The sequence below is a fragment of the Podarcis filfolensis genome, assembly GCF_964270895.1.
Source record: "Podarcis filfolensis genome assembly, chromosome: 5".
In the NCBI taxonomy this organism is placed as follows: domain Eukaryota; kingdom Metazoa; phylum Chordata; class Lepidosauria; order Squamata; family Lacertidae; genus Podarcis; species Podarcis filfolensis.
In genome coordinates, this window is record NC_139608.1 from 98778622 (window position 1) to 98802371 (window position 23750).

At 43.9% G+C, this 23750-nt stretch overlaps 1 protein-coding gene and 1 long non-coding RNA gene across 2 annotated transcripts in view; one reads left to right on the top strand and one right to left on the bottom strand.

Annotated features, from left to right (window-relative positions):
* LOC310763619 overlaps positions 1-22652 on the bottom strand; it is a 44113-nt gene extending 21461 nt beyond the window's left edge. Inside the window, exon 1 of the long non-coding RNA XR_014548726.1 lies at positions 21228-22652. This is a non-coding gene — a long non-coding RNA (uncharacterized lncRNA). The remainder of the gene's footprint in view (positions 1-21227) is intronic.
* On the top strand, positions 2869-15114 carry BCL2L14 (BCL2 like 14). The gene is made up of 7 exons (XM_083615976.1): positions 2869-2912; positions 3676-3865; positions 6384-6820; positions 7939-8103; positions 9393-9463; positions 10431-10703; positions 13282-15114. Exons 3-7 carry the CDS (start codon positions 6391-6393, stop codon positions 13321-13323), a joined length of 981 nt encoding a protein of 326 aa, XP_083472102.1. The 5' UTR covers positions 2869-2912; positions 3676-3865; positions 6384-6390; the 3' UTR covers positions 13324-15114.
* Positions 22653-23750: the final 1098 nt, after the last annotated feature.

The window sequence follows — 23750 nt, forward strand, 5'->3', positions numbered from 1 at the left end:
GCTCGCTCTCTCCCTGCCTCCTTGTAAATGAGCCTCCTTCTGCTTCATGGGAACAGCTCCTGCCATTCACTTTTCCCTCTCTCTTCCGTTCACTTTTTCACATTTCTCTGGCTTAAGCCCAGACATGCTGGAAAGTTGGGAGCCTCAGTGGTGCCCTCTGGAAGCTTCACCCGGGGCAAAAATCCTGGCTAGTCTCCCACTGACTACGGCTTGGGGCTTGGGGGTTAGAATTAGAGGGTTAGGGGTTAGGCTTTAAGCATTAGGGGTTAATGGCTACGGGTTAATGGTTACAGTAAGGGTTGGGGGTTAGGGTAGTTTTAGGTTTAGAGTCAGGTTTAATGTTTGAAGTTTTATAATGTTTTTATGTTGTATGTATTGGAAGCCACCTGGAGTGGTTGGGGCAACCCAGTCAGATGGGTAGGGTATAAGATTATTATTATTAGAATAATAGAATCATAGAATCATAGAGTTGGAAGAGACCACAAGGGCCATTGAGTCCAACCCCCTGCCAAGCAGGAAACACCATCAGAGCACTCCTGACATATGGTTGTCAAGCCTCTGCTTAAAGACCTCCAAAGAAGGAGACTCCACCACACTCCTTGGCAGCAAATTCCACTGTCGAACAGTTCTTACTGTCAGGAAGTTCTTCCTAATGTTTAGGTGGAATCTTCTTTCTTGTAGTTTGGATCCATTGCTCCGTGTCCGCTTCTCTGGAGCAGCAGAAAACAACCTTTCTCCCTCCTCTATGTGACATCCTTTTATATATTTGAACATGGCTATCATATCACCCCTTAACCTCCTCTTCTCCAGGCTAAACATGCCCAGCTCCCTTAGCCGTTCCTCATAAGGCATCGTTTCCAGGCCTTTGACCATTTTGGTTGCCCTCCTCTGGACACGTTCCATTATTATTATTATTATTATTATTATTATTATTATGACACAGGTTGGGCAGGCACACATCGTTTTCCATGTATTGTTTACACAGTGCATTTGTTACTGTGGCTGATACTTATTGCGCTTGATGATATGTAACACTAAGGTTCAGATAGGACAGTGTATCTATAATGTTTTGATTTAGTGACAGTGTGACTCATGAGAGTTATATACAGTGGGAGGAGTGTTTCTCTCTCTGAAACCTGAAGTAAACTGAACATTTTCTTTTCTTTCATGTTTGATGCTGTTAAATCAAATGGGAGGGTGAAGGTTTTATGGTGATATTTGCAGGGAGTGGACTAGATGACTCTTGGCGTCCCTTCCAACCCTACAATGATTCTGTGATATGGGGAAGGGGCAATGATCCCAATGCTCTAGCAGGCTTAGTTTGGTCAGAATCAAGTAGACACTTGCAGAGTTAATGCTAAATACGTTACTTCTGGTAAATGAGCCACCATAGCTGTTAGAGGAGTGTGAAGATTTGTGTCCTGGGCTGTTTAGATTGGTCTACCCATGTACTATCTGAAACCAAAGCAACTCTCCAACCCCACTACAAATAAAATGCGCAGGGGCATTAAACTGTATAGCTCCTCTTCCACACACACTCTACAACCTGCCCAGATTGCTGATGTTGTCAAATGTAGCTGCAGTTAAGTTGCAACAGACAGTGATGAGGAGTGATCATTCTGTGCTATTATGGTGGTGGACAAAGCTGTATTGTAACCCATCATTGACTTATTGGGCCAGATCACATGCAATACTAATTATAGTTCTCTGTGGTGTGGAAGTGATTATTGAACTAGTTTATGCATGCCAAAAGATTTACCTTCTGTTGCCAATAGGCAACAGACAGCCTCAAAATTTTTCTCCACACCTTTCCAGGATGTGTTAACTTTTTTGGAATTTGAACCTCCCCAGACAGCAACAGTCCAACCTTCAAATAATGTGACATAAAGGAAAAGGTACCCCTGACCATTAGGTCCAGTCGTGGCCAACTCTGGGGTTGTGGCGTTCATCTCGCTCTATAGGCCGAGGGAGCTGGCATTTGTCCACAGACAGCTTCCGGGTCATGTGGCCAGCATGACTAAGCCACTTCTGGCGAACCAGAGCAGTGCACGGAAACGTCGTTTACCTTCCCGCCAGAGCGGTACCTATTTATCTACTTGCACTTTGATGTGCTTTCGAACTGCTAGGTGGGCAGGTGACATAAGGAAAGGCTATAGCCATGTAAGGTAGGCTGCAGTTAATATATGTACATAAGCAGCAGTTTTTGTCAATATATTGTGGGAGATGGGGAATTGAGAGGTGTTCACATTATTTCTAGGATTAAGCTACATATGTAGAGAGAGGACCTTATCTGTACTATTCAGTAGATTACTTCAGAGACATGTCTCATAACTTAAAAAAACAACAACCCAAACTTTAATGCAGCTGTGGAGATTTCCAGATTTGATTATAACATGTGTGTGGCATAACTCTTTCACCAAAGAGTTAAACAAAAACATGTGTTAAAAAAATTGTGTTAAGAATTTGTCCACTCCAAACTTCTTTCCCTACATAAGACCAAAAAAATGTGTGAACCCACCAATCCTCAAAAATGGGTTTCTGCTTGAGGACAATTATCAAGACTATTCTCCTGTAGGGGAAAAAAATAGTCTTGCCATTCACAAAACAAGATGCCTTTCATTTGCAAATCCTTCCCTGCAAGTGCCTTTTGCATTTCAGATCTCAGGAGTGTGAGGGCAAACAATATTTCTGAGCCAGGTTCAGCTAGATCAGGGGTCCCCAAAGTAAGGCCCGCAGGCCAGATAAGGCCCGAGGGACTCGCTTATCTGGCCCACAGAGACCCCCGCCTCCCGCTGCCCACTTATGGGTCGGAGGAGCACCGGAAATAGCTTGTGCACATGTGTATGGGCACACACTCCCCCACCCTCCAGCCCACTGTGCGATCGGCGCTGGAGACACCTGCCTGAGGCGCAGTAAGTTTGCTGACCCCTGAGCTAGATTCAAAGAGCCACTCACTCTATATCCAAAATTATCACTGATGTGCATTGAGAGCGTTTATTATAATTACTTTTTATAACTCACCATAAGCATAATATTATCAGCGCAGATCAAATGTCACCATGTCTTTTAGCAGAAAAACTGTGCATTTTGGTATACCTTTGATGGAAAATCAGGGAGTTACTAAGTAACATTCCAGAAGTTGTATTCTTACAGTAACAACTGGCTTGTTGTAGCAACGTTTTTGCTCACTAGGTGTCAGTGCTGCCCTACATTCATTTAATATTCTTAAGTACAGTAGTGGAAACAGAGGCACAGCCAGAGTTTTGCAGGAAACAGATGCTTATTCCTACAGAAATCGTTAAAGTCTAAACTTGCAGACTTTTGATAAAAGTTAGAATATAGAAAGCTTTAGTTTAGAGAATGAATGTAGAATGTGGGTGTGAGGCAGCGTAGCTCTGTTTACCAAGCCCAGGAAGGCAAACATCAGGGGGGGTGCTTCCCCCCTCCCCCCTCCTGCTCCTGCATCCTTTGGCACATCTGAGTGGCACTGTTAGAAACAGGATGGTGGACCAGAAGGACCTTTGTGGCACATATACTTCCAGTTTGCAGATACATGGTGAATGAATGGCGCAAGGTCAGAATGGCTTAAAGTGGGTGTGTTTCTTTTAACAAATGGGAAATGACTGCTAGGCTAAAGTGTCCAGGCTCTTAGCTCCACCCCTTTTCATTTCTCAGCAAACAAAGTTCCAATAAGGAAGTGAAAGTGCCCTCGAAGCAGCTGGGCTCTTTGAGCTGGTTTCTTATCCTCCTAAAGCTGAACTTAAGGTGGTGGGAGTAAAACAAGGAAGCGGACACAACACGGCGGCATTCACGGGCCACCAACAAGTGATCCTTTCGGGGGCTGTTTGTGAAACATTATCTGAAGGTAATTACCCACAGTATTTTATATACAGGATTTAATATTTTTATTTGCTTAAGCCTGAATACTGTCTGTCTTACAGGAAACTTCCTTGAACTTTCATACTGAGTAATATATGACTTTCAGCTGGGCTGGGGAAAGTCAGTCAGAACTGCTTTTTCTCTCAGGAATGCAGATATTTCATAAGTGGAAAACTATTAAAGGTAAAGGGACCCCTGACCGTTAGGTCCAGTCGTGGCCGACTCTGGGGTTGCAGCGCTCATCTCGCTTTACTGGCCGAGGCAGCCATCGTACAGCTTCCAGGTCATGTGGCCAGCATGACTAAGCTGCTTCTGGTGAACCAGATCAGCGCAAGGAAATGCCTTTTACCTTCCCGCCATTTATCTACTTGCACTTTGAAAACTATTATGTGGAAAAAAAAAAAATCAGACTCTAGCCTCAAGCGAAACTCTGTCTCCTGGCACTTTCTGCTGGAATGGTTGCTGAATGTGTTCCATTCAGCTATTGAATTTCCGCTTGACCAGACATGGTTGAGTGTTAAACAAGTATTGTTGAAAGATCTTGGAATGATCCTGTTTCTCTTAGGCTACCCTGAAAAAGTACATAGCTCATGAGTAGTTCGTTGCACTGAAGTTTCATGTAAAAATAATAAATTGAAATTATGTAAACTTAATTGTAATAAATCTGGAGGAGTACTGTTAGTATAGAATTAGAGACTATAAGTAGAAGCAGTGGCTGTGAGACATTTTGTATTTCAGAAGCATCAGAGCTTTCCAAACTTTTAATGTTGGTGACACACTTTTTAGATATGCATCATTTTGCAATACAGTAATTCAGTTTTACTAGCAAACCAGAGGTTAAACTAACCCCTTTCCAGTCCCAGAAATGTGGTGAGCATTCCTGTGACACACCTACAAACTGCAGCTGAGATCTTGTTGTGACACACAGTTTGGAAAGCTCTGTTGTAAATCATTAGCAGTTGCCCTTTATGCCATTTATCTGGTTCCACAGCAGGTGTGCCAATTTGGATCTGTTACAAACAAACTGACATATCCTAAAATAAATCAGTTGCTGCATGCTGCCAGTTCCATGTTAGTTTCTAGTCAATGGAAGCAGAAAGGTGAGGACTGACTTACAAAGAACAGAGACAGGCAGTGGTTTTCTGAAATATATGGTAAGTCTGTACTTTCTCTTACCAAGGGGCAATGATTTTTAAGACTTCTTAGAAATGATATTTTTCTTGAATAATATTGCCTTCCAAACATTTGCAGTGAAATGTTCAGGAACAACACAAACATGAGAGAACATAGCAATTTTATCTGTCTGTAGGGGTGCTTATGCTCAAAACTCATTCACATGTGGAAATGTGGAAATGTATATGTGTACATTCAAACCCCCAGAGCCACCCTGTAGCTAGAAGGCGACGGGGGGGGGGGGAGAGTCTGCATCCCAGAGTCTCCCAGGCTCTGCATTGAGTGGGGCTTGCCTAGCAATCAAGCCAGAGAGCTTAAAAGCTCTTTTAAGGCCAGGTATCCCCAAGTGGACCCTGTGCCAAAAGAGCTCTTAAGCGTTCTGCCTTGCTTGGGACTTGGCTTATGAAATTTCATGCAGCCCAACCAACTACATCTGGTTGAAACTGCACAAGTCAAAGTGCATGTAAGATGAGGAATTATAGCACCTAGATAAAAGTTGTTAAATAAGGTTTTATTTGATTAGAGAGCCCTTGGCATGGTGCTGGCAATGCCCCTCCCTCAGCACATACAACCCAACTAGGGTGGGGGCCAGCTCTGCTTCCAAAGCAGTGGTGGCAGCACTCAGCACCCTCCACCAGATCTCTAGGCACACTTCAGCAATGGAAAGGCATCTAGGTTTGACCCACATCCACAGTAACTGCCCACCAGCTTAAGTTACCCAAATTGCAGTGCCCTGTACCTAATGATTTCAGAGATAAAACATCCTGTTTGGGGATGCTTGTGAACAGAAGCCAAAGTCACTTCCCATTCACAAGGACCACCTGCTGATGAAAAGTATCCAGCAAGAACAGTGAAAGGCCCTTCAGAGACCCTGGCGTGGCCTGACTGGCCTTAGGTGCTGCACCTGACCCTGACCCTGACCATGGCTAACAGAAGTAGAAGAGTAAAATAAATATGCAAAATTGCAGAATAGGAAAAGTTCATACCCTACATGGGATGAAAAGTTTGTGCTACTTTGCAATAGAATTTTACTTTATTTGAGTACAGAATACATGGAGCCTGACAAGGTGTTCAAATGACTGTCCATGCCCTTCCTCTGTGTACAAAGCCTTGCTGCTCCTCAGAGCTGGACTGAAATTTTTAGGGTGAGAAGACAGAATGAAAGGAGATTCAAATTGTTTCCTGTTTGAACTTGGCTTGCTCAGATTTCCCCCACTTTTTGTCAATGTGTTAACGTCTCTGACTTGATTATAGCAAAGCACTCCAGAGAAATTCCTACCTTTACTTGGTAATACCAATAAAATGGTGTTGCTGTTGTTTTATCTTTGCAGGTGCATCATGAATTTGACAAATTCTTCCAGTATGGAAGAAATCCCTTTGGATGATGTCAATAGAAGCAGCACAGAATACAGAGTGCTTATGGCTTATGCGCAGCGTCGACTGTCTGCTAGCAAATACGGGCATCTTTTAGAAAGGGAAGCGAAAGGCCAAGAGGGATCATCTCTAGGCAGAGAGAAGAGGCAAGGTAAGGAGAAGGCACATCAAGGCTCGTCTCCCAAGGACCAAGGACAGCCGACCAGAGACAGGAGCAAGAAGAAGAAGAAGAAGAAGTCCCGTTGCAAGCACTTTCTCTTTCCTTCCTGTCTAAGGGCGCAAGCTGAAGAGGATTCTGGGAAGACGCTCAGAAGGGGTGATGCTGTAAATGGGCGTGCACTAAGCCTGCAGGCGGGTGTTGGAAGTTGTTCTGCTTTTTCACTAGAAGAGCAAGGTGGGTTTAACACGCCCCCCCCATTTGTTAAACACTCTAATAGCATATTAGTGGCAACTATTGCTTGGTTTTCAGCCTTGGTTTCAAAACAGTTCTGCAGGTTAAGTTCCCAGAACTGCAGTTCCTTACAGTTCCGTAGGTTAAGGCGATGATAGCTAAGCCAAGGCAGTGGCTTAAATTTTATGAAATAAATAAATAGAAGTAACATAGCTATCAAACTATCTAAAGCAGTGGTTCCCAACCCCCTTTTTTTTTTTGCCATGCTCCACCTAAGCATCTATAAAATCCTGATGCCCGCCCCTCATGACATATAATTCTTATTATTCAAAAAGTGAACACCTATTCATATGGAGGAAGCCTAAAAAGCCATTAACTTGGTCTATCTTGAATTGCCCCCCTTAAAAATCAACTTGCCCCCCTGTGGGGCGTGTGCCCCATGTTGGGAACCATGGCTCTAAAGGGTGAAGAAGACTTCTTGTGGGGAAATCTGCTCACCTTGGCAGCCTCTCTGACCAAAGCGATGCACGTCCATTGTGAAGGGCTGGTTCTTAATTCAGTGAGGGTCTGCCTCAGGGACTGGGAACCTTTTTCAGCCTGAGGGCTACATTGCCTCATTGCCAATGCACAGGAGACTGCATGGCAAAGGTGGGTATGGCAAGGAAGGGTACTCCAAGGAAGTATTGGACACCACAGGCATGCACACATCACACGCCTAAGCACATCACCATTCAACTTCCTATCAGAGGCAACAGAAGGCTTTCCCCAATCCTACGTGAGGTGGAGGGGAGCATTTTCAGAAGTGGGGCAGGGTCACAGGTGGGTGAACTCACAGTGCAGACAGTCTCCCGTGCCACTGGGGTTCCAAAAAGCTGTCCTCTTGGCCTCTGCGACTCAGTGGTAGATCGCATGCAGCACTGGGAAAGGTCTTTGTTGGTGAGCTTGCTGCCAGAAGACCATCTGCAGCACCAGATTGAGTGGATCAGCGTTTGAGCATGTTCCTTATGGAGAAAGGCTAAAGCATTTGAGGATTCTAAGGGTGACATGCTTGATAATTTCAAGACTGTGCAGGGTGTAAAGAAAACCAGCCAGCGAATTTGTCTCAATTTGTTTCTGAACAGGCGATTCAGACATCAATGTTGTGGTAGACAAGCTTGCTGAAATAGTTGATAATTCCACGCCATTCCCTCAAAGGACAGGATTCAAAGCACTGGAACAGACTCTGAGCCTAGAAGCAGATGGTGGGTGTGCCACCAAACCCGAAAATGAAGATGAGGTTGAAAAAGGTAACCTGCTTTTCCGCAGCAGCCAAATGGCATTTCTGTAGAGTCTGTGTTTTCAAAAACTTTTTTTCTTGAAGGAACCTTTTCCTGATTGATTTGTCTGTCAAGGAACCATTGCACACTTGCCACACAACCCCTGGATGTTGCAAAGGATTCCAGCACACATTCTTCAGCGTACTGGCAAAGCCTTTTGGGTGGCGCTGTGGGCTAAACCACTGAGCCTCTTGGGCTTGCCAATCAGAAGGTCGGCAGTTTGAATCCCCGCAACAGGGTGAGCTCCTGTTGCTCGGTCCCTGCTCCTGCCAACCTAGCAGTTCGAAAGCATGTCAAAGTGCAAGTAGATAAATAGGTACCACTCCAGTGGGAAGGTAAACGGCGTTTCCAGAAGTGGCTTAGTCATACTGGCCACATGACCCGGAAGCTGTCTGCAGACAAACGCCGGCTCCCTCGGCCAGTAAAGCGAGGTGAGTGCGCAACCCCAGAGTCATCTGCGACTGGACTTAATAGTCAGGGGTCCCTTTACCTTTACTAAAAACTATATGTGTGTTCAGAAAAGTAACAGACATCTGCAATATGGCTTTTGTCTGGAAGCAAAAACACACTGAAACACTGAAACTAAAGCACACCTTCAGATTTATTTAAACATATTCAAATATATAACACAGTTGTGCCCTATGGGTTATCTATCACAGTTTTTCAGCCACCTTCAGTGATGGTCAGTATTCTCCACACGAGGAAGCTGATAGTATGGCCAGGTAAAGGTAAAAGGTAAAGGACCCTGGATGGTTAAGTCCAGTCAAAGCTGACTATGGGGTGCGGCACTCATCTCACTTCAGGCCAAGAGAACCAATGTTTGTCCACAGACAGCTTTCCGGGTCATGTGGCCAGCATGGCTAAACCACTACTGGTGCACAGAGGACTGTGACGAGTCCAGAGCTCAAAGAAACGCCTTTTACCATCCAGCCACAGCAGTACCTATTTATCTACTTGCACTAGTGTGCTTTCAAACTACTAGGTTGGCAGCAGCTGGGACAGAGTAACTGGAGCTCACCCCATCACACAGATTTGAACTGCCAGCCTTCTGATCAGCAAGCCCAAGAGTGTTTTGGACCCGTGTCCCTAGTATTGCCAGACAACCTCTGCTGATTGAGATAATATACATAGAACACATGGAAAAAGCATTCCATAAATAAGGCAGCTTATGAAATAATTTGTTTTAATGAATATTAATGATTATTTTACATCCTGTGTTAAACCAGAAAATTAGCTTCTTCTTTTTTCTGTTTTACCAGATGAGAAAGAAAAGTTAATAAAAGAAATAGTTGCCTTGTTAAGAGCATCGGGAGATAAACTGCAGGAAAAGGTAACCAGTTTGAGGCTGCAATTTGTACTATGTTGTTTTTTACTTGCATTGAATCTTAAAGCATTTAATTGCAGAACTTTCTATTTTATTATTTACAATTTTGTGAATTGCTTTTCTAGAATGTTGAATGTGTAGAAAGGGGAGAAAGATATATTTTAAAGAGCAGCTGCAGGGGAAGGAAGACAAGAGAAAGCATTTTGTGGAATTCAGATTAGGTTTGGATAATAAAATAATAGAATAGTAGAATAGGAAGGGATCCTGAGGATCATCTAGTCGAACCCTCTGCAATGCAAAACTCTCAACTAAAGCATCATTGACAGATGGCCATCTAACCTCTGCTTTAAAATATCCTCCACCTTCTGAGGTAGTCTGTTCCACTGCTGAATAGCTTTTACTGTCAGAAAGTTTTTCCTAATATTTTGTCAGAATCTACTTTCTTGTATCTGGAACCCTATGGAGAAGCAGAAAACAAGCTTACTCCATCTTCCATGTGACATCTTATTTCCTCTCAGTCTCTTTTATCCAGGCCAAACATATCCAACTCCCTCAACTGTTTCTTTTAAGTCTTGGCTTCCAGACCCTTGATCATCTTGGTCACCCTCTTCTGCACACCTTCCAGCTTCCCTATATCCACTGTGGTGCCCAATTTGATCCATCAGATTTGTTTATATCCACATAAAATGTGTGTACATTAAGGAGGCCTCTGTAATCTTTTTCCAAAGATTTATTTGGGGTTTTGGACAGCTGAAATCACTTTTCCAGAACTACATTTACAAGTTGGCTGTAAAAAAGAAGTTGTCTCACAAATCCACACTTACCAGAGAATAGGAGAGCAACTATTTCTTATTTGTATATTTTACAAGGAAAAGCCTTCCTTGAACTTGCTGTGTTCAGAGATCGTTGTGCCTGAAATGGGACCAACACCTCTGTTTGTTCCTAATGACAAATGCCTTACATTCATTTCCAGGTTCAAAATGACAGGACTTTCTTTCAGTGTGCCTCGGAACTGATGTCCTATGGATTCTTCAGTAGAGTTGCCGATCAGTTCCTAGAAGAGATACCTGCAGACTCTACAACAGACTCTGAGGTGCAAGCACAAAAAATCAAAGTTGCTTTTGCTATTGAAGTCATAACTAGACTCACTGCTATAGACAACCATCCCATGAACACCATACTGGGCTTTGGAGCAAAATACCTCAAGGAAAACTTCAGCCCTTGGATCCATAGTCAAGGTGGATGGGTAAGAGATTTTGCTTCCTCTGCTGGCGTATCCTCCCCTTTCTAAACAATAGTTACCTGTGAACTTTCCATTGGGGCTGCTGGGCCTAGCAGCCATTCGTGACAGTTGGGTGTGAATGCAGGGTACCCTGTGTTACATACCACACATTTGTTCTGACATTCTGAAAGTAGAAATTATTATTTGTGCTCTTATTCCTACAAGCTTGCACTGAGCTCTCTCACTATGTTAGGATATAACTAGGGTGCAGATTAAAATTGGTTTAACAACTATACCCCTTCTTGGGGAATCTTGAAAAATGTAACCCCATTGGCTTGGAAAATTCTCGGCCAATTTACCAATTTTTTTATTCCCAGTTTTCTTCAGATAAAGCTGTGGCAGTGAAATGAATATACAGTGGTACCTCAGGTTACAGACGCTTCAGGTTACAGACTCTGCTAACCCAGAAATAGTACTTTGGGTTCAGAACTTTGCTTCAGGATTAGAACAGAAATTGTGCGACTGTGGCGCAGTGGCAGCGGGAGGCCCCATTAGCTAAAGTGGTACCTCAGGTTAAGAACAGTTTCAGGTTAAGAACCGACCTCCAGAACGAATTAAGTTCTTAATCCGAGGTACCACTGTAAAACCAATAAAAGTTTGTAGTGTATCTATTGAAGATGGGCGTGGGGGGAGGGGGGATCCAAATTGGATTCTAAGTTGGTGCTTCAGATTCAAAGCTTATCTCCCTCGGTCTGCTTTAGGCAATGCTCATTTTGCCTAGGAAACCAAAGCTTCAGAAAGCTGAGTTGCCTCTTGGGGCGGGGTAACTTTTAAACTTTGGGGGCTGCGTTTTTTTGACTGGAGGCTATGGAGCACACTGATGTGCAGAACAGGAGTGGGGCCAGAGATGCCTCCATGGCCAGGGCTGCCTCCTGCCACCCCGGAGGGCATGCCCTGACTTATGGCAGCTCATGGCCCCGCTGCCCATCTTCTTCGGGGCACTGCGTATATGGATCGTATAACAGCCATGTGTGTTTGTACGTGTGCATCTGTCTGAAGACTGGTGGGGCAGGGGGTGGAAAACAGGAGGAGGGGGCTGTTTATTGATCTTCTCTCTGCCTGTCTACTTGCCTGTCTGCAGCCCTCCTGTTCCCCTGGGGAGAAAGAGGATGGGGCAGGTGAGGGCAAGAAAGCAGCTTTGCCCCTTCCACTAACCGTCTTTTGATGCCAGCTTCCCCGACCTCTGTTCATTGTCTTGGTGGGAAGAAGAAAACGGGGGGGGGGGAGAGAAAGGGGGAGAGAAAGGGAGACTTGGAGTATTGTGAATTTGCTTCACAAATTAAAATAAAACAAAAAAATATTGAAGAACTTTTAAACTTTTGTCACACCTGGATGAAATCTGTGGGCAAAGTAGCCTCTTCTGAGTGGAGCCATGTTTAAGACAAGGTACAGATAAACCTTTAAAGTTTGTTTTTATTTGTTTCTTTGTTTGTTTGTTTGTTTGAAAAAGGGATTCCCCCCCCTCACCATGTTGTTGGCAATTGGCATAAACATATGTACATCATATAGATACCTCTAGGTAAATTCCCTGCAAAATTGCAGGGGTCAATATGGATGAATTACAGTTTGAAGCTTTTAAAGTTTTCTGACCGAATTTGGCATCAGTTTTCACTGAAAGTGCTTGTGACAATTATGACAATTATGGGTGGGCGTGTGTGGCAGAGGTGGGAGTGGAATATCTAGCATTTACTAGTTAGGAGCTAGATCTGTCAGTCACAAAACTATAGTCCATCTTCTCCCTCCCTCTGTCTGGCATTTTCCCTTTAGAAAGCACTTGGGGCAAGAAGGAGGAGGGGTGTGCCTTTTCAATTGACTGTGTCTCTCCAAATCTTCAAAGTGGGTCCAAAGCTTTAGAGTAGCACTGTTAGTTGCTTCAGAGGAGGTTTGATTCCCTTTTCTGATTCCCAAGAGCCCATCTGTCTGAAGCTGGTTAACGCCTTGTCCAAAGTGGATACATAGGTTGTAAGAGTCAAGTGAGCAAGGCAGAGACGCACATTAGTGTGCATACCTCCAGTAGTGTATTGAGAGTTGCTCGGCATTACCAAGGCAACTGGTACAGAGAGTGGTTTTGTCCAGGAATCAGTGTTGTTCTTCCTCCCATCTCCAGTAGCTGATCCGCCAAAAGTTTATCCCTGCCACCTTCATTTTCCCAGGATGAGCTTCACCCTCTTGGCTATAAAGTATGAGCAAAGTGGAACATGGGAGTCAGACCATTGGTCTACCTAGCTCAGCATTGTCTACACTGGCTGACAGCAGCTCTCAGGTTTCAGGAGGGATCTCTCGCAGGCTCACCTGCAATGCCCCACTGCCTCATTCTCCCTACTGGACTGCCTCCTGCTGCTTTTGCAGGCACAAGAAACAGGTTGTGTTGCAAATCTGTAGTGTGATGCATTTGGACTGATGGATCAGGAGTTGTGCATTAATTGGCCTAAGTCTGTATTTGGTCTCCTTAGCACTGGGGAGAGATTCTTGCTCTGCTGTGAACCCCAAAACATACAGAATTGTATAAATCTTACTGACTTGGTTGTCTTTTCACTTCCAGGGGAAAGCTTTAGGATTACCAGACCAAGAAGAAGTAGAATGATGAAAGCCTGCGTCCTTCATGTGACATCTCTTAATTTGGAACTGGGATCGGGGATGGCTGAACAATCGCCCCCCCTTAAATCAAAAGACTTAGTTGGTTTCATATTGGCACTGATAGTTCAGTGCATGTGCAATAAGAACATGCTGCTTTTGCGATGCTGGAGTACATTTTGCAAGTCACAGCAGGTTGTGGCATTTTTAGTCCTTTGGTTAACATGCTTCAATGACACATTGTTCGGGTGGAGAAACCTCTCAGTACATCTTTGTAGGTGTAAATGGAAAGTAATCACAATAATAAAACCTATATATAAACATGGAGATCTCAGGAGTAGAATTGATGGGTTCCGCATGGGACAGGGCTCCTGGCTTTTTAATGGGTGCTTGGAAGACATAGATTAGTCAGCTACAGTTTCTTCCATTGCTGTAGCCCAGACTCACATATAAGTCTGTTTACATTACATTGTGTAGCATCACTGAGCCATACCACTTGAGACCTGGTGGGGTAACAGAATAATTGAAAGTTCCCCCCTGTGAAAATTCCCTTGCATTCATTTCCAATGAACCTCCTTCATTGGAGGTTATTAAGCAGAAGTCAGATGGACTTCTGTCATGGATGCTCTAATTGAGATCCCTGTATCGCAGGGGGTTGGACTAGATGACCCTGGGAGTGACAGGAATAGCTTGAAGCAGAATATTGAGGCAGGACAGCCAGAAAGTAGGTGCCCAGGCAGCAGCAGAAGAAGCAGAGCTTCTCCAGGCTCAATTACTGTGATGGTTGTGGTGGCTTTCATTTTCTTCTCCTACCCCGACAATCTGAAAATGAAAAAGGAAGGGCCGGGATGCAGGAGCCTCTCTAAGGCCAATACAGCATCAGTCAAGAGAAACTCCTGCTTAATGACAGCCAGAGCCTTCCACAAAGCGGCCTTTCCCCGGAAGCTGCCGACAGGTCTAAGACCTGCTGTGTCACACGGCTTCGACCTCAACCTGGCAAATGGGGAAGACTCCAGAGGAACTGTGGCAGTAGAGGGAATCTAACCTGATCCAGCTTATCCCCCACTAGGAGCAACCTTTGAGATCACAACAGCTCACACAGGCAACCAAGCAAAGATCTTGCCACTACTGTGATGCTGTTCTAAAGCAGCACAAGTAAATATGGTGTTACCTCGGGGGTGGGGGAGATAACTGGAGGCAGATTTCTGAGGTGATATTTGCACCAGGTATGCCTCTGCACATGTACAAACACATATATTTATATTTGAGAGCCAGCGCGGCATAGTGGTTAGAGCATCAGACTACTAGGACCTGGGAGACCAGGCTTTGAATCCCCACTTGGCCATGAAGCTCACTGGCTGATCTTACATTTCAGCAGGACTAACACTGGGCCCCCACACCAGGATCTAGCGCCAAATTACATGCACCCACTTGATCACTTTGATAAGCAGAACTGACCCTACTACAAGTGCCACATAACACCCGTTCTACATTTGTGAGAACTCTATTGTTTAGCGGGGCAACGCCTACACTGTGGAACTCCCTGTATGTTGAGGTCATGTACTCTTGTGGGCTCCTGCTTAAAAATTATTGTTCAGACAAGCTTGCCCAGATGCTTAGAAACACTGATGTGAATTTTGAATTTGTTCTAGTATTTAAATTTGTGTATGTTTTAAGGTATAGCTGTAGATTTTTCTTGATTTTCTTGTCTTATCTTTTGTAAATCACTTTGAGGTTTCTTTTTCTTTTTTTTTACAATCGAGCAGTGCATAAATTTTATGAAATAAATAGAAGAAATCAACCTTGTGATAGTAATTTTTACATTCACTTTTAGTATGGAGATTTGTTCCTATATGTTTAGTTCTAGATTGCCCTTTCTACTTTTGATTTATTTGGCATCCGTTATTATACTTTGTTACATTATAAATACTTATATGTTGTTGGCATCCATCTTTCTTGAGAGACAATGGAGTAAGCCCACCTGCTGGAGAGCCACAGTGCCTGCTGTAACTGCAGAGACCAGCAACTTGTAACTGCTGCCTCCTGAGTTGTTTTTGCTGCATGACCTGGGCGCAAGCCTGGGCAGTGGGTCTGGAGATCCTGAGCTGCTCAGATGACAAGACTCCCCCCTCTCTCTCCCAGAGCAATACAATTGGCACCAGCTGAGTTGCAAAAGTTCCTGGAAGGAGGCAGACAAGGTGCCATCCAACCACCTTAGGGACTCCGCTTCAGATTTGTGTAGGGTTTACTCCTCAGCCTTTTCTTCTCCTGAAGATGTCCCACAAGGTAGGATATGCAAACAACAACAACAATCAGAATCAAATTTCTCCTCCAACCTAACCTGAGCTGACTGGAGCATGAAGTTCACTGTAACAGGAGGGGACCCGACTGCCGACTGCACTCCGTATGCGCTGCACTTGGATAACCTGCACATCACTCCCTCTGATTTCAGCCCCATGTGGCTGAGTGCCAACAGCAATGTGGCCAAAACACTGATAAATTGAGCTCACAGTCTTTTCACCCTAAAACAAAATATAAATTCTTCTTATCCACAAAGCTTTCTCGGTTTCAGCCACCCAGCAGGCTGTTCTTTTTGGTTTTCACTGCAGAACCAGGTGTCAGAAACCCTCTTCTTATCTGCTATAAATCCTTCAATGGAGGTTTTTAAGCAGAAGTCAGATGGCGTCTGCCATGGATGCTTGAGCTGAGATTGCAGGGGCTTGGATCGGATGACCCTGGTTCTGTGATTCCGTGATGCCATGCAGAGATGCCTACCCAGAACCTCTCCTGCATGTACATTGCCCCCGCCCCCCAGTGTGGGTCCAAGAAGGGACAGGGGAGTCAGTGACCCTGCGCAGAGAAGCATAAAAATGTAGTGTTGGAAGTGACCCCAAGAGTCATCTAGCCCATCTCCTTGCAATTAAAGTAAAACCTTTTATTTCGGAATTTTTATTCTTTGGAAATCTTTTAAAGCCAGATTCAAATTTGGTTCCTTGTTAGTTGGAATTATGTTTGCAAACCAAATCTAGTATTACCATGATAAAAAATATATATACTTAAATCAAAAGACATTAATAAAACATACACATAAAATCATTTAAGAAACATGGTCTCTCCATACACAGAGTTCTGCAGCTGTATTAACCCAGCTGATGGACACTTCTTCCTCTAGTTCAAAATACATACAGAAAATCTTTCCATTGTACTGACCCATTTTAAATTTGTCACTACCCTCCACTAGCCAAATCTGCAGTAATTTGGAAAAGATGCAGGAAGGACTCCTGCAAAATGCCTCCATTCTTTCTCCTATGTAAAACACTTTCTAATTTGCCTAACTTGTAGGGAATATCTGGCCCCACAACTGCAGTCTCAAAAACAAGGGGTATTAATTTTCCAGGTAGACTACTGCTGAAGCTGGAGGCTTCACTTTTCTCTTTAAAAATAGCTTTTGTTCACAAACTAAAGAAAAGAAAACTTGCTCACTGCTTTCTCTTATACGGTGCCCAATTTCACATTAAAAATTAACTATAGCTGTCTGTGTCGAACAGTTTGGCCAATAAATGTTACCTACTGGAAATTTTGAAAGTCCTGTAAAACCTCAGCTGCTCTTGGATAGGAGAAACTGGGTGCTCGGGGGCAGAATCTGCTTCTGATATCTGTCCTCCCATACTTCTAATCAATGCACTTCTGAACACGGAAGTAGGTTGCTGATGCAACTGGTCCATATCTTCTCCCAATCAGCTTTATGCCAAGTTGGAAAAGTGCCAATTCCATGTCTCAACTGTAGATTTCCTGGGTTACAGACTCATGCCTGAGGGGGAGATTCTTGGGGTTTGCAAACTACTACCATAAGTTTGTGCTGGCCTATTCAAGGCTGACTACACCTCTCACAGATTGTTTGAAGGGCAAGAAGTCCTTCCAGTGTCACGCAGAGGTGTGACAGGCGTTTGAATGGCTCAAAACCATGTTCTCTTCGGAGGTATACCTAGCACACGACCGGCCGCTGATAATGGAAACGGATGCTTCTGACAGGGCAGTGGGTGTGGTGCTGCTGCAGTCAGACCCAGAGGGCAACCTCTGTGTGTCTTCCACTCTAGGAAGTGACTCCTTCTGAGCAGAACTACACCATTTCGGAGAAGGAACTTATAGCTATCAAGGAAGCCTTTGAAATGTGAAGACACTTCCTGGAAGGGGCACAGCACCAGGTAGAGGTGCACACTGACCATCGTAATCTAGAGTATTGGCAGACGACAAGGCGTTTGAATCAGAGGCAGATTCGCTGGGTGCAGTTCTTTGCCAGGTTTGATTTCAGAGTCCAGGCAGTCAGAATCAGGGGGTAGATGCCTTTCTAAGAAGCTGGAATATCAGGACATGGAACCAGTCTCGGTATGTAGACGTATCTTGAAGCCGACACAGCTAGAGCTGGCTGCAGGATCGGTGGGGGATGAAGCAGACTTCCAACGGCAGACCTGAGAGGATGCCTTCGCCAGAGGCATGGAGACACCAATGAGGCAGAGGGCTTCTCTGAGAAAGAGGGGCTATTGTACAAAGGAGAAGCGCTTTATGTTCCAGTGGGTGACCTTAGAGCCAAGGTCTTGTGTCAATGTCATGATAACCCTACAGTGGATCACTTTGGACAGCACAAGACATTATACCAGGTGACATGGCAGATTTGGTGGCCAAGAGTAAGAGAGGAGGTGAAGGAAGAAGTGTGAGCCTGTGAGACTTGTCAACAGGCAAAGGGGCCCAAAGAAGCACCAGCAGGGTTGCTGCAACCGTTAACTACCCCGCAAGGGCCTTGGGAAACCATTGCTATGGACTTCATAACGGATCTACTGAAGTCGCAGCAGCAGACAGTATTCTGGGTAGTAGTGGACTTGTTCACCAAAATGGCACACTTCGTGCCATGTAAGGGACTCCCAACAGCCCAAGACACAGAACAGCTCTTCCTAGACCACGTGTTCAGTTGCATGGGCTTTCACTCCAAGTCGTTTCAGATTGCGGACCCAATTCACCTCGCAGTTCTGGAAGAAACTCGTGCAGTTACTCAAGTTGGAGTTGTGCCTTTCCTCTGCCAGACACCCCAAGACTAATAGAGAGCTGGAGAGAACTAACTCTACACTGCAACAATACCTTTGCTGTTACGTAAACTACCAACAAGACATTGGGTAGCCAAGCTCCCTTTGGCAGAGTTCACGAACAATAATGCCCTTCACGTTTCAACTCAGCAGACCCCCTTCTTTGCTAGCTATGGATACCATCCTCGTTCCTTTCCATCACCAACCAAGACCTTGTCAGTGCCAGCCGCAGAAGAATTCGTAGAGGAGTTGGCAGCCATCCAGGAGTTACTAAAGGAGCGTCTGGACTGTGCAAATGAGGCCTATAAGAAGGCAGCAGATGCTCACTGTCAGCCTGGCAGTGAGATCAAGGTGGGGAATCAAGTGTGGTTGTCAACACGCGATTTGCAAAAAGGCAGATGCAAGAAATTAGATCATCAGAGAGTGGGTCCATTTGAAGTGATAGACCAGATTAATCCTGTGACTTTTAGACTTCAGTTGCCTGTATCCATGAAGATTCACCCCGTGTTCCACAGATCACTGTTGTCACCAGTGGTGCCTGCACACCCGTCCCAGACTCCTAAGGAAGCTCCTCCACCTCCTGTCATAGTGGAAGGAGAGGAGGAATACGAAGTAGAGCAAATCCTAGACTCTTGATGGCAATGGGGGGAAATTGCAGTACCTAATTGGGTGGAAGGGGTATGGGCCAGCAGAAAGACTGTGGGAGTATGCAAAGCATGTGCATAAACCAGAATTGTGAAAGGCATTTCATGCACGCCACCCCCATAGACCCAAGCCAGTGGGGTGGAAGAAGGAGGAGAGCTCGGGGGGGGGGATGATCTCAGGGATCAGGCTGAGGAGGAATGGTGGGAGTCTCCCCTTCCCCCTGCTCCTGATCAGGATCCTGAATCTTCCCAGGAGCAGTGGGACAGTACAGATTTGGAACAGTGGTTTGCAGAGGGACATAGTTCAGAAGACAGACGCTGGGAGGAACTGGGTGAACAGCTAAGAGAAGAACTGGGAGAGAGAAAGTTAACAGACTCTCTTTCGCTGGAAAGCGTACACCCGCTCAGCCCAAGGTCAAGGAGAGAAGATAAGGCGGCAGCAGAGAAAGAAAAAAGTGGTTGCGAGATCAGGTTGCAAGACGCGGAAGTGATGTGGATGACGAGGGGGGGAAGTGGGTGGAATCCTTAATTGGGAGCACCTTCATTCCTAGAAATGGATTCTTTGTTCTCTATGATCATTAAAGCTTCTAACTGGTAAGAGACTCCTTTCGCTTTGTTCTGCTTATCTACTGCCAAAGGGTGGGGGAGGAAGCCAAGTCCCTGAAGCCTGACACAGAACTACCAACAAACAAGGAAATGATATGAGTGAAATGAGACACTGGAAAGAATCAACCCCCAAGACCTCAATTTTGCAAGAAACCCACAAATCAATCAAAGCTGATAAAACAGAAGTAATACCACCAAAAATACTAAATTGAATGAATAAGCCCGGCCGAAATAAAAACCACAAGCAGTACAGAAACAAGCCAAGCCAAGCCAAAGGAAAAGTGTTAGGGTAAGAATTAGGTTAAGTGTTGTGGTTAGGGTAGAATCAGAATGAGGGTTAGGGTGAGAGTGAGGCTAGCGTTATGGTTAGGGTTAAGCTTATTGTAAGGATAAGGTTTAGGGTTGGGGTTAGAATTATGCATAGGGTCAGGATTAGAATTACAGTTTGGGTTCGAGTAAGCCACTGGAAAAGAAACAATATCACCAGAATCCCAAAATAAAGCAAGACCTCCCGATGCAGTATATTTGATAAACCCCAAACAAGAAAAACAAGCAGAAACAAGGAAACTAGTAGAAAAGCAAAAAGCAATTGTAATGAAGCAGGAATAAAAGAAACACAACCAGTTTTAGTGTTAGGATTAGAATTAGGGTTAGGGTTATGATTAGAAGTACAATAAGGGTAAGTGTTAGGGTTAGAATGAAGATTAAGGTTAGGGTTAAAATTAGTGTCCAGGTTAGTTTTAGAATTTAAGTTACGGTTAGGGTTAGAATGAGGGTTAGGGTTAGGGTTAGTTAGTGCTTCCCCCCCCAAAAAAAATGTTCAGGGGTACTCTCATTTTCCTACTCATATTGAAATACTGCCCCTCAATGAAGCCAAACACCCCCTGCGTCCCCCCAGAAAAAAGCACTGGTGTTAGCATTACAGTTAGGGTTATGGTTAGTTTTAGCGTTAGGATTAGAATTAGGGTTCAGATTAGGGTTAGGATTAGAAGTATAGTTAGGGTTAGAAGTAGAGTAAGCCACTAGAAAAGAAACAAAGTCACCAGAATACCAAAATAAAGCAAAACCTCCCGAGGCGGTATATTTGATAAACCCGAAACCAGCAAAACAAGTCGAAACAAAGAAACTAGCAGAAACGTAAAAGGCAATTGTAAAGAAGCAGAACTAAAAGAATAGCAAAAAAAAAGAAAAAAAGGGGGGGAAAGGGGAGGGGCAAATGGCTGTAAAGAAAGCAAATTCTCCAGAAACGCCAAACCAGTGAAAACTCATGCTAAATGATGCTTGGTTTCGGAGTTTCTGATGATTTTGCTCTTTCACGTTGCTTGCTTATTGGTTTCTAGTGATTCTAGTTCTTTTCCATTAGTTTTTGAGTTTCTAGTGGTTTTGTTTCATCTTCATGTTTCAGATTTTTAGGCCCTTTGTTCGCTTGTTAATGCGTATGGTGGTTCTTCACCTTTGAAAGTTGTGATTGGGTTTGGAGTTTCTGGTGAATTGGCATCTATTCCATTGGGTTTGTTTGTTTTGCGTGTTCCTTTTGGCTTCTGGGTTCTCTCTTGGCTTTTCCACTTCTGCTGGTTTTGCTTTACAGTGGTACCTTGGGTTACATATGCTTCAGGTTACAGACTCCGCTAACCCAGAAATAGTATGTCGGGTTAAGAACTTTGCTTCAGGATGAGAACAAAAATCGAGCAACAGCAGCACAGCGGCAGTGGGAGGCCCCATTAGCTAAAGTGGTACCTCAGGCTAAGAACAATTTCAGGTTAAGTACGGACCACTGGAACGAATTAAGTACTTAACCCAAGGTACCACTGTATTTTTATGAGATTTGATAATCTACAAAGCAAGCAAAAGCAAACCAACCAACCAAAATACGGTACAAGAAAGAACTACCAACAAACAAGGAACTGATAGAGTGAAATGAGACCCCGGAAAGATTTCACTGGAAACCCCAAAACCAATCAAAGCTTATAAAACAGAAGTAATACCACCAAAAATACCGAATTGAAGAAATAAGCCTGACTGAAATGCTTGTTTTTTGTGTTGCAGTCTCTGCTTCATTTCTGTTTTTTCTTGGCTTTTGCATTTCTGCTGGTATTACTTCATTTTGATGAGGCCCGATAATCCCCAAAGCAAGAAAAACTACCAAATGAAGAAAATAAACAAGCAAGAAACAGAGATAGTGAAAGTTAATATGCTAAATGTTGCTTTGTTTTGCAGTTTCTGGTTATTTTGTTCTTCCATGTTGTTTGCTAATGGTTCTAGTTCTTTTCCACAAGTTTTTGAGTTTGGAGTGTTGAATGGTCTCTTTAAATTTGAAGGTTTATTATTGTTCCACAAGATGTGTATTTCTTTAAGGGCCAGAGCAAATAACGTGACTTAGTTTTACAGCTGTGAAGCAGTATAGCAGGTGCTTGTTAAGGTGTGGTAATTAACCTGTTGGGTACAGTATATAAAGAGCAGCACCTAGCTCTCTCAGCACCCTGGTGGTTGGGTCATGCTTATTGATATATTATAATTAGTGTAAAATGAGTTTTTGTTACTAAAACCTAGCTAAAGTTATTTTGCGTTCCTTGTGATGTGTGGTCTCTCCAGCACGCCTTCTGCGGTGCAACTAGTCTGCAAATAGCCAACATCGTTTTGTTTTTAGCTTTCAAGTGAATTTGCATTTATTCCATTGTTTTTCATGCTCCTTTTGACTTTGTTTCATTTCTGGGTTCTTTCTTGTCTTTTCCACTTCAGCTGGTTTTCTTTATTTTAAATGAGATTGTATTTCTGGTGGTTTTGCTTTGTTTCTGCAGGTTTTGCTTTTTAAAAAGTTTTTGGTGGTTTCAAAAACAATAGAAAATATAATGTGTGGGGCACAGCCATAATCTAACAAATTCAGTTTAAATTGCCTGAGGAGAACACTTAACCATACTTTCCTCTGATTAAACAGGGATCAGGAACGTCATACCCTCAAGCTGTTTTGAACTACAACTCACATCAGAGAACCATAGAATTGTAATGTTGGAAAGGACCACAAGGATAATCTAGCTCAACGCCCTGCAATGCAGGAATCTTTTTGCTTGAACCTACGAACCTGAGATCAAGAGCCTCATCGCTAACTATTGGCCATGGAGGCTGGGTCTGATGGTAATTATTTTTCAAACATCCAAAGGACACCCAACTGCCTGCCCTTGATATGTGGCCTGACTACGTAAACCCAGCGGTTATGCATTCATTGGAAACCTCTGAAAATGTCAGTTCAGTTTATGCAATGGCAATTAGAAAAGGCAAATTCCATTTTTGTTCAGTTTCTTCAGTAAAGTGTTATCAGGATTTTTCTCTCTCGGCTCATTTGCATAATTTAAGTGACTTTGCTAACAGAAATTTAGTGCCACAGGACATGCTCATTACTGTTCATTTATAAAAGTACAGGACTACAACAAAACATGGTGGTGTATTCTCAGCCTCTCCTCTGAAAGGTCTGGGAGAGGAAAAAATAGGCGTCTATCAGGCTATCATATCTAAAGGCTTCACCAGCAGCAGCATTAAGACCCAGAAGCTCACTGGCCCTTGCTGGACCATTTTTTGATCTACAAATGCCTATAATTCTGTATACATAGAGTTCTCCAAATACAAATTGCTATAGCATTTCACTTTTAAACAGAGAGGCACTTGACCACCCAAGTTCAAAAGGTTAGTAGAGTGCTCCACCTCAGGGCGACAACTAGAATATGTGATTCTATTGCTGCTCCCCCCAGATTTCTCTTCTGCCCCCCCCCATCACACAGTCTGAGGCAACAGAGCATGCTTAGTCAATCCTCATAGAGTTCTCGCCCCCTCCCCCATTAGGCTTTTCCCCCAAAGGTATGTGTGTGCAGGATTAACGACTAAAATCATATTCTGCCAACCACACATAGTCCTCCAGTTGGAGCCTGTCCATTATTACTTCCTCAGGCTCTGTTCCTGCAAAAGATAGTTCAGGCACTGGGGCCTGTCTTATATATTCTTTTGTGAAGACACTTTATTTGTCCTAATTGTACTAGATCTCAAAATGCTAATTTGCCCTTTTGGTCTGAAGGTCTTTCCGAGATATTAATTTGAAAACATAGCCTGATATTTTTACT

What these genes read in the sequence shown, in the direction of transcription:
- BCL2L14 (XM_083615976.1), top strand. Translation starts at nt 6,391, where the DNA reads ATGAATTTGACAAATTCTTCCAGTATGGAAGAAATCCCTTTGGATGAT. An exon ending in GAGATAAACTGCAGGAAAAG is followed by an intron (nt 9,464 to 10,430) that starts GTAACCAGTTTG and finishes ATTCATTTCCAG; the next exon opens with GTTCAAAATGACAGGACTTT. An exon ending in TCCATAGTCAAGGTGGATGG is followed by an intron (nt 10,704 to 13,281) that starts GTAAGAGATTTT and finishes TTTCACTTCCAG; the next exon opens with GGGAAAGCTTTAGGATTACC.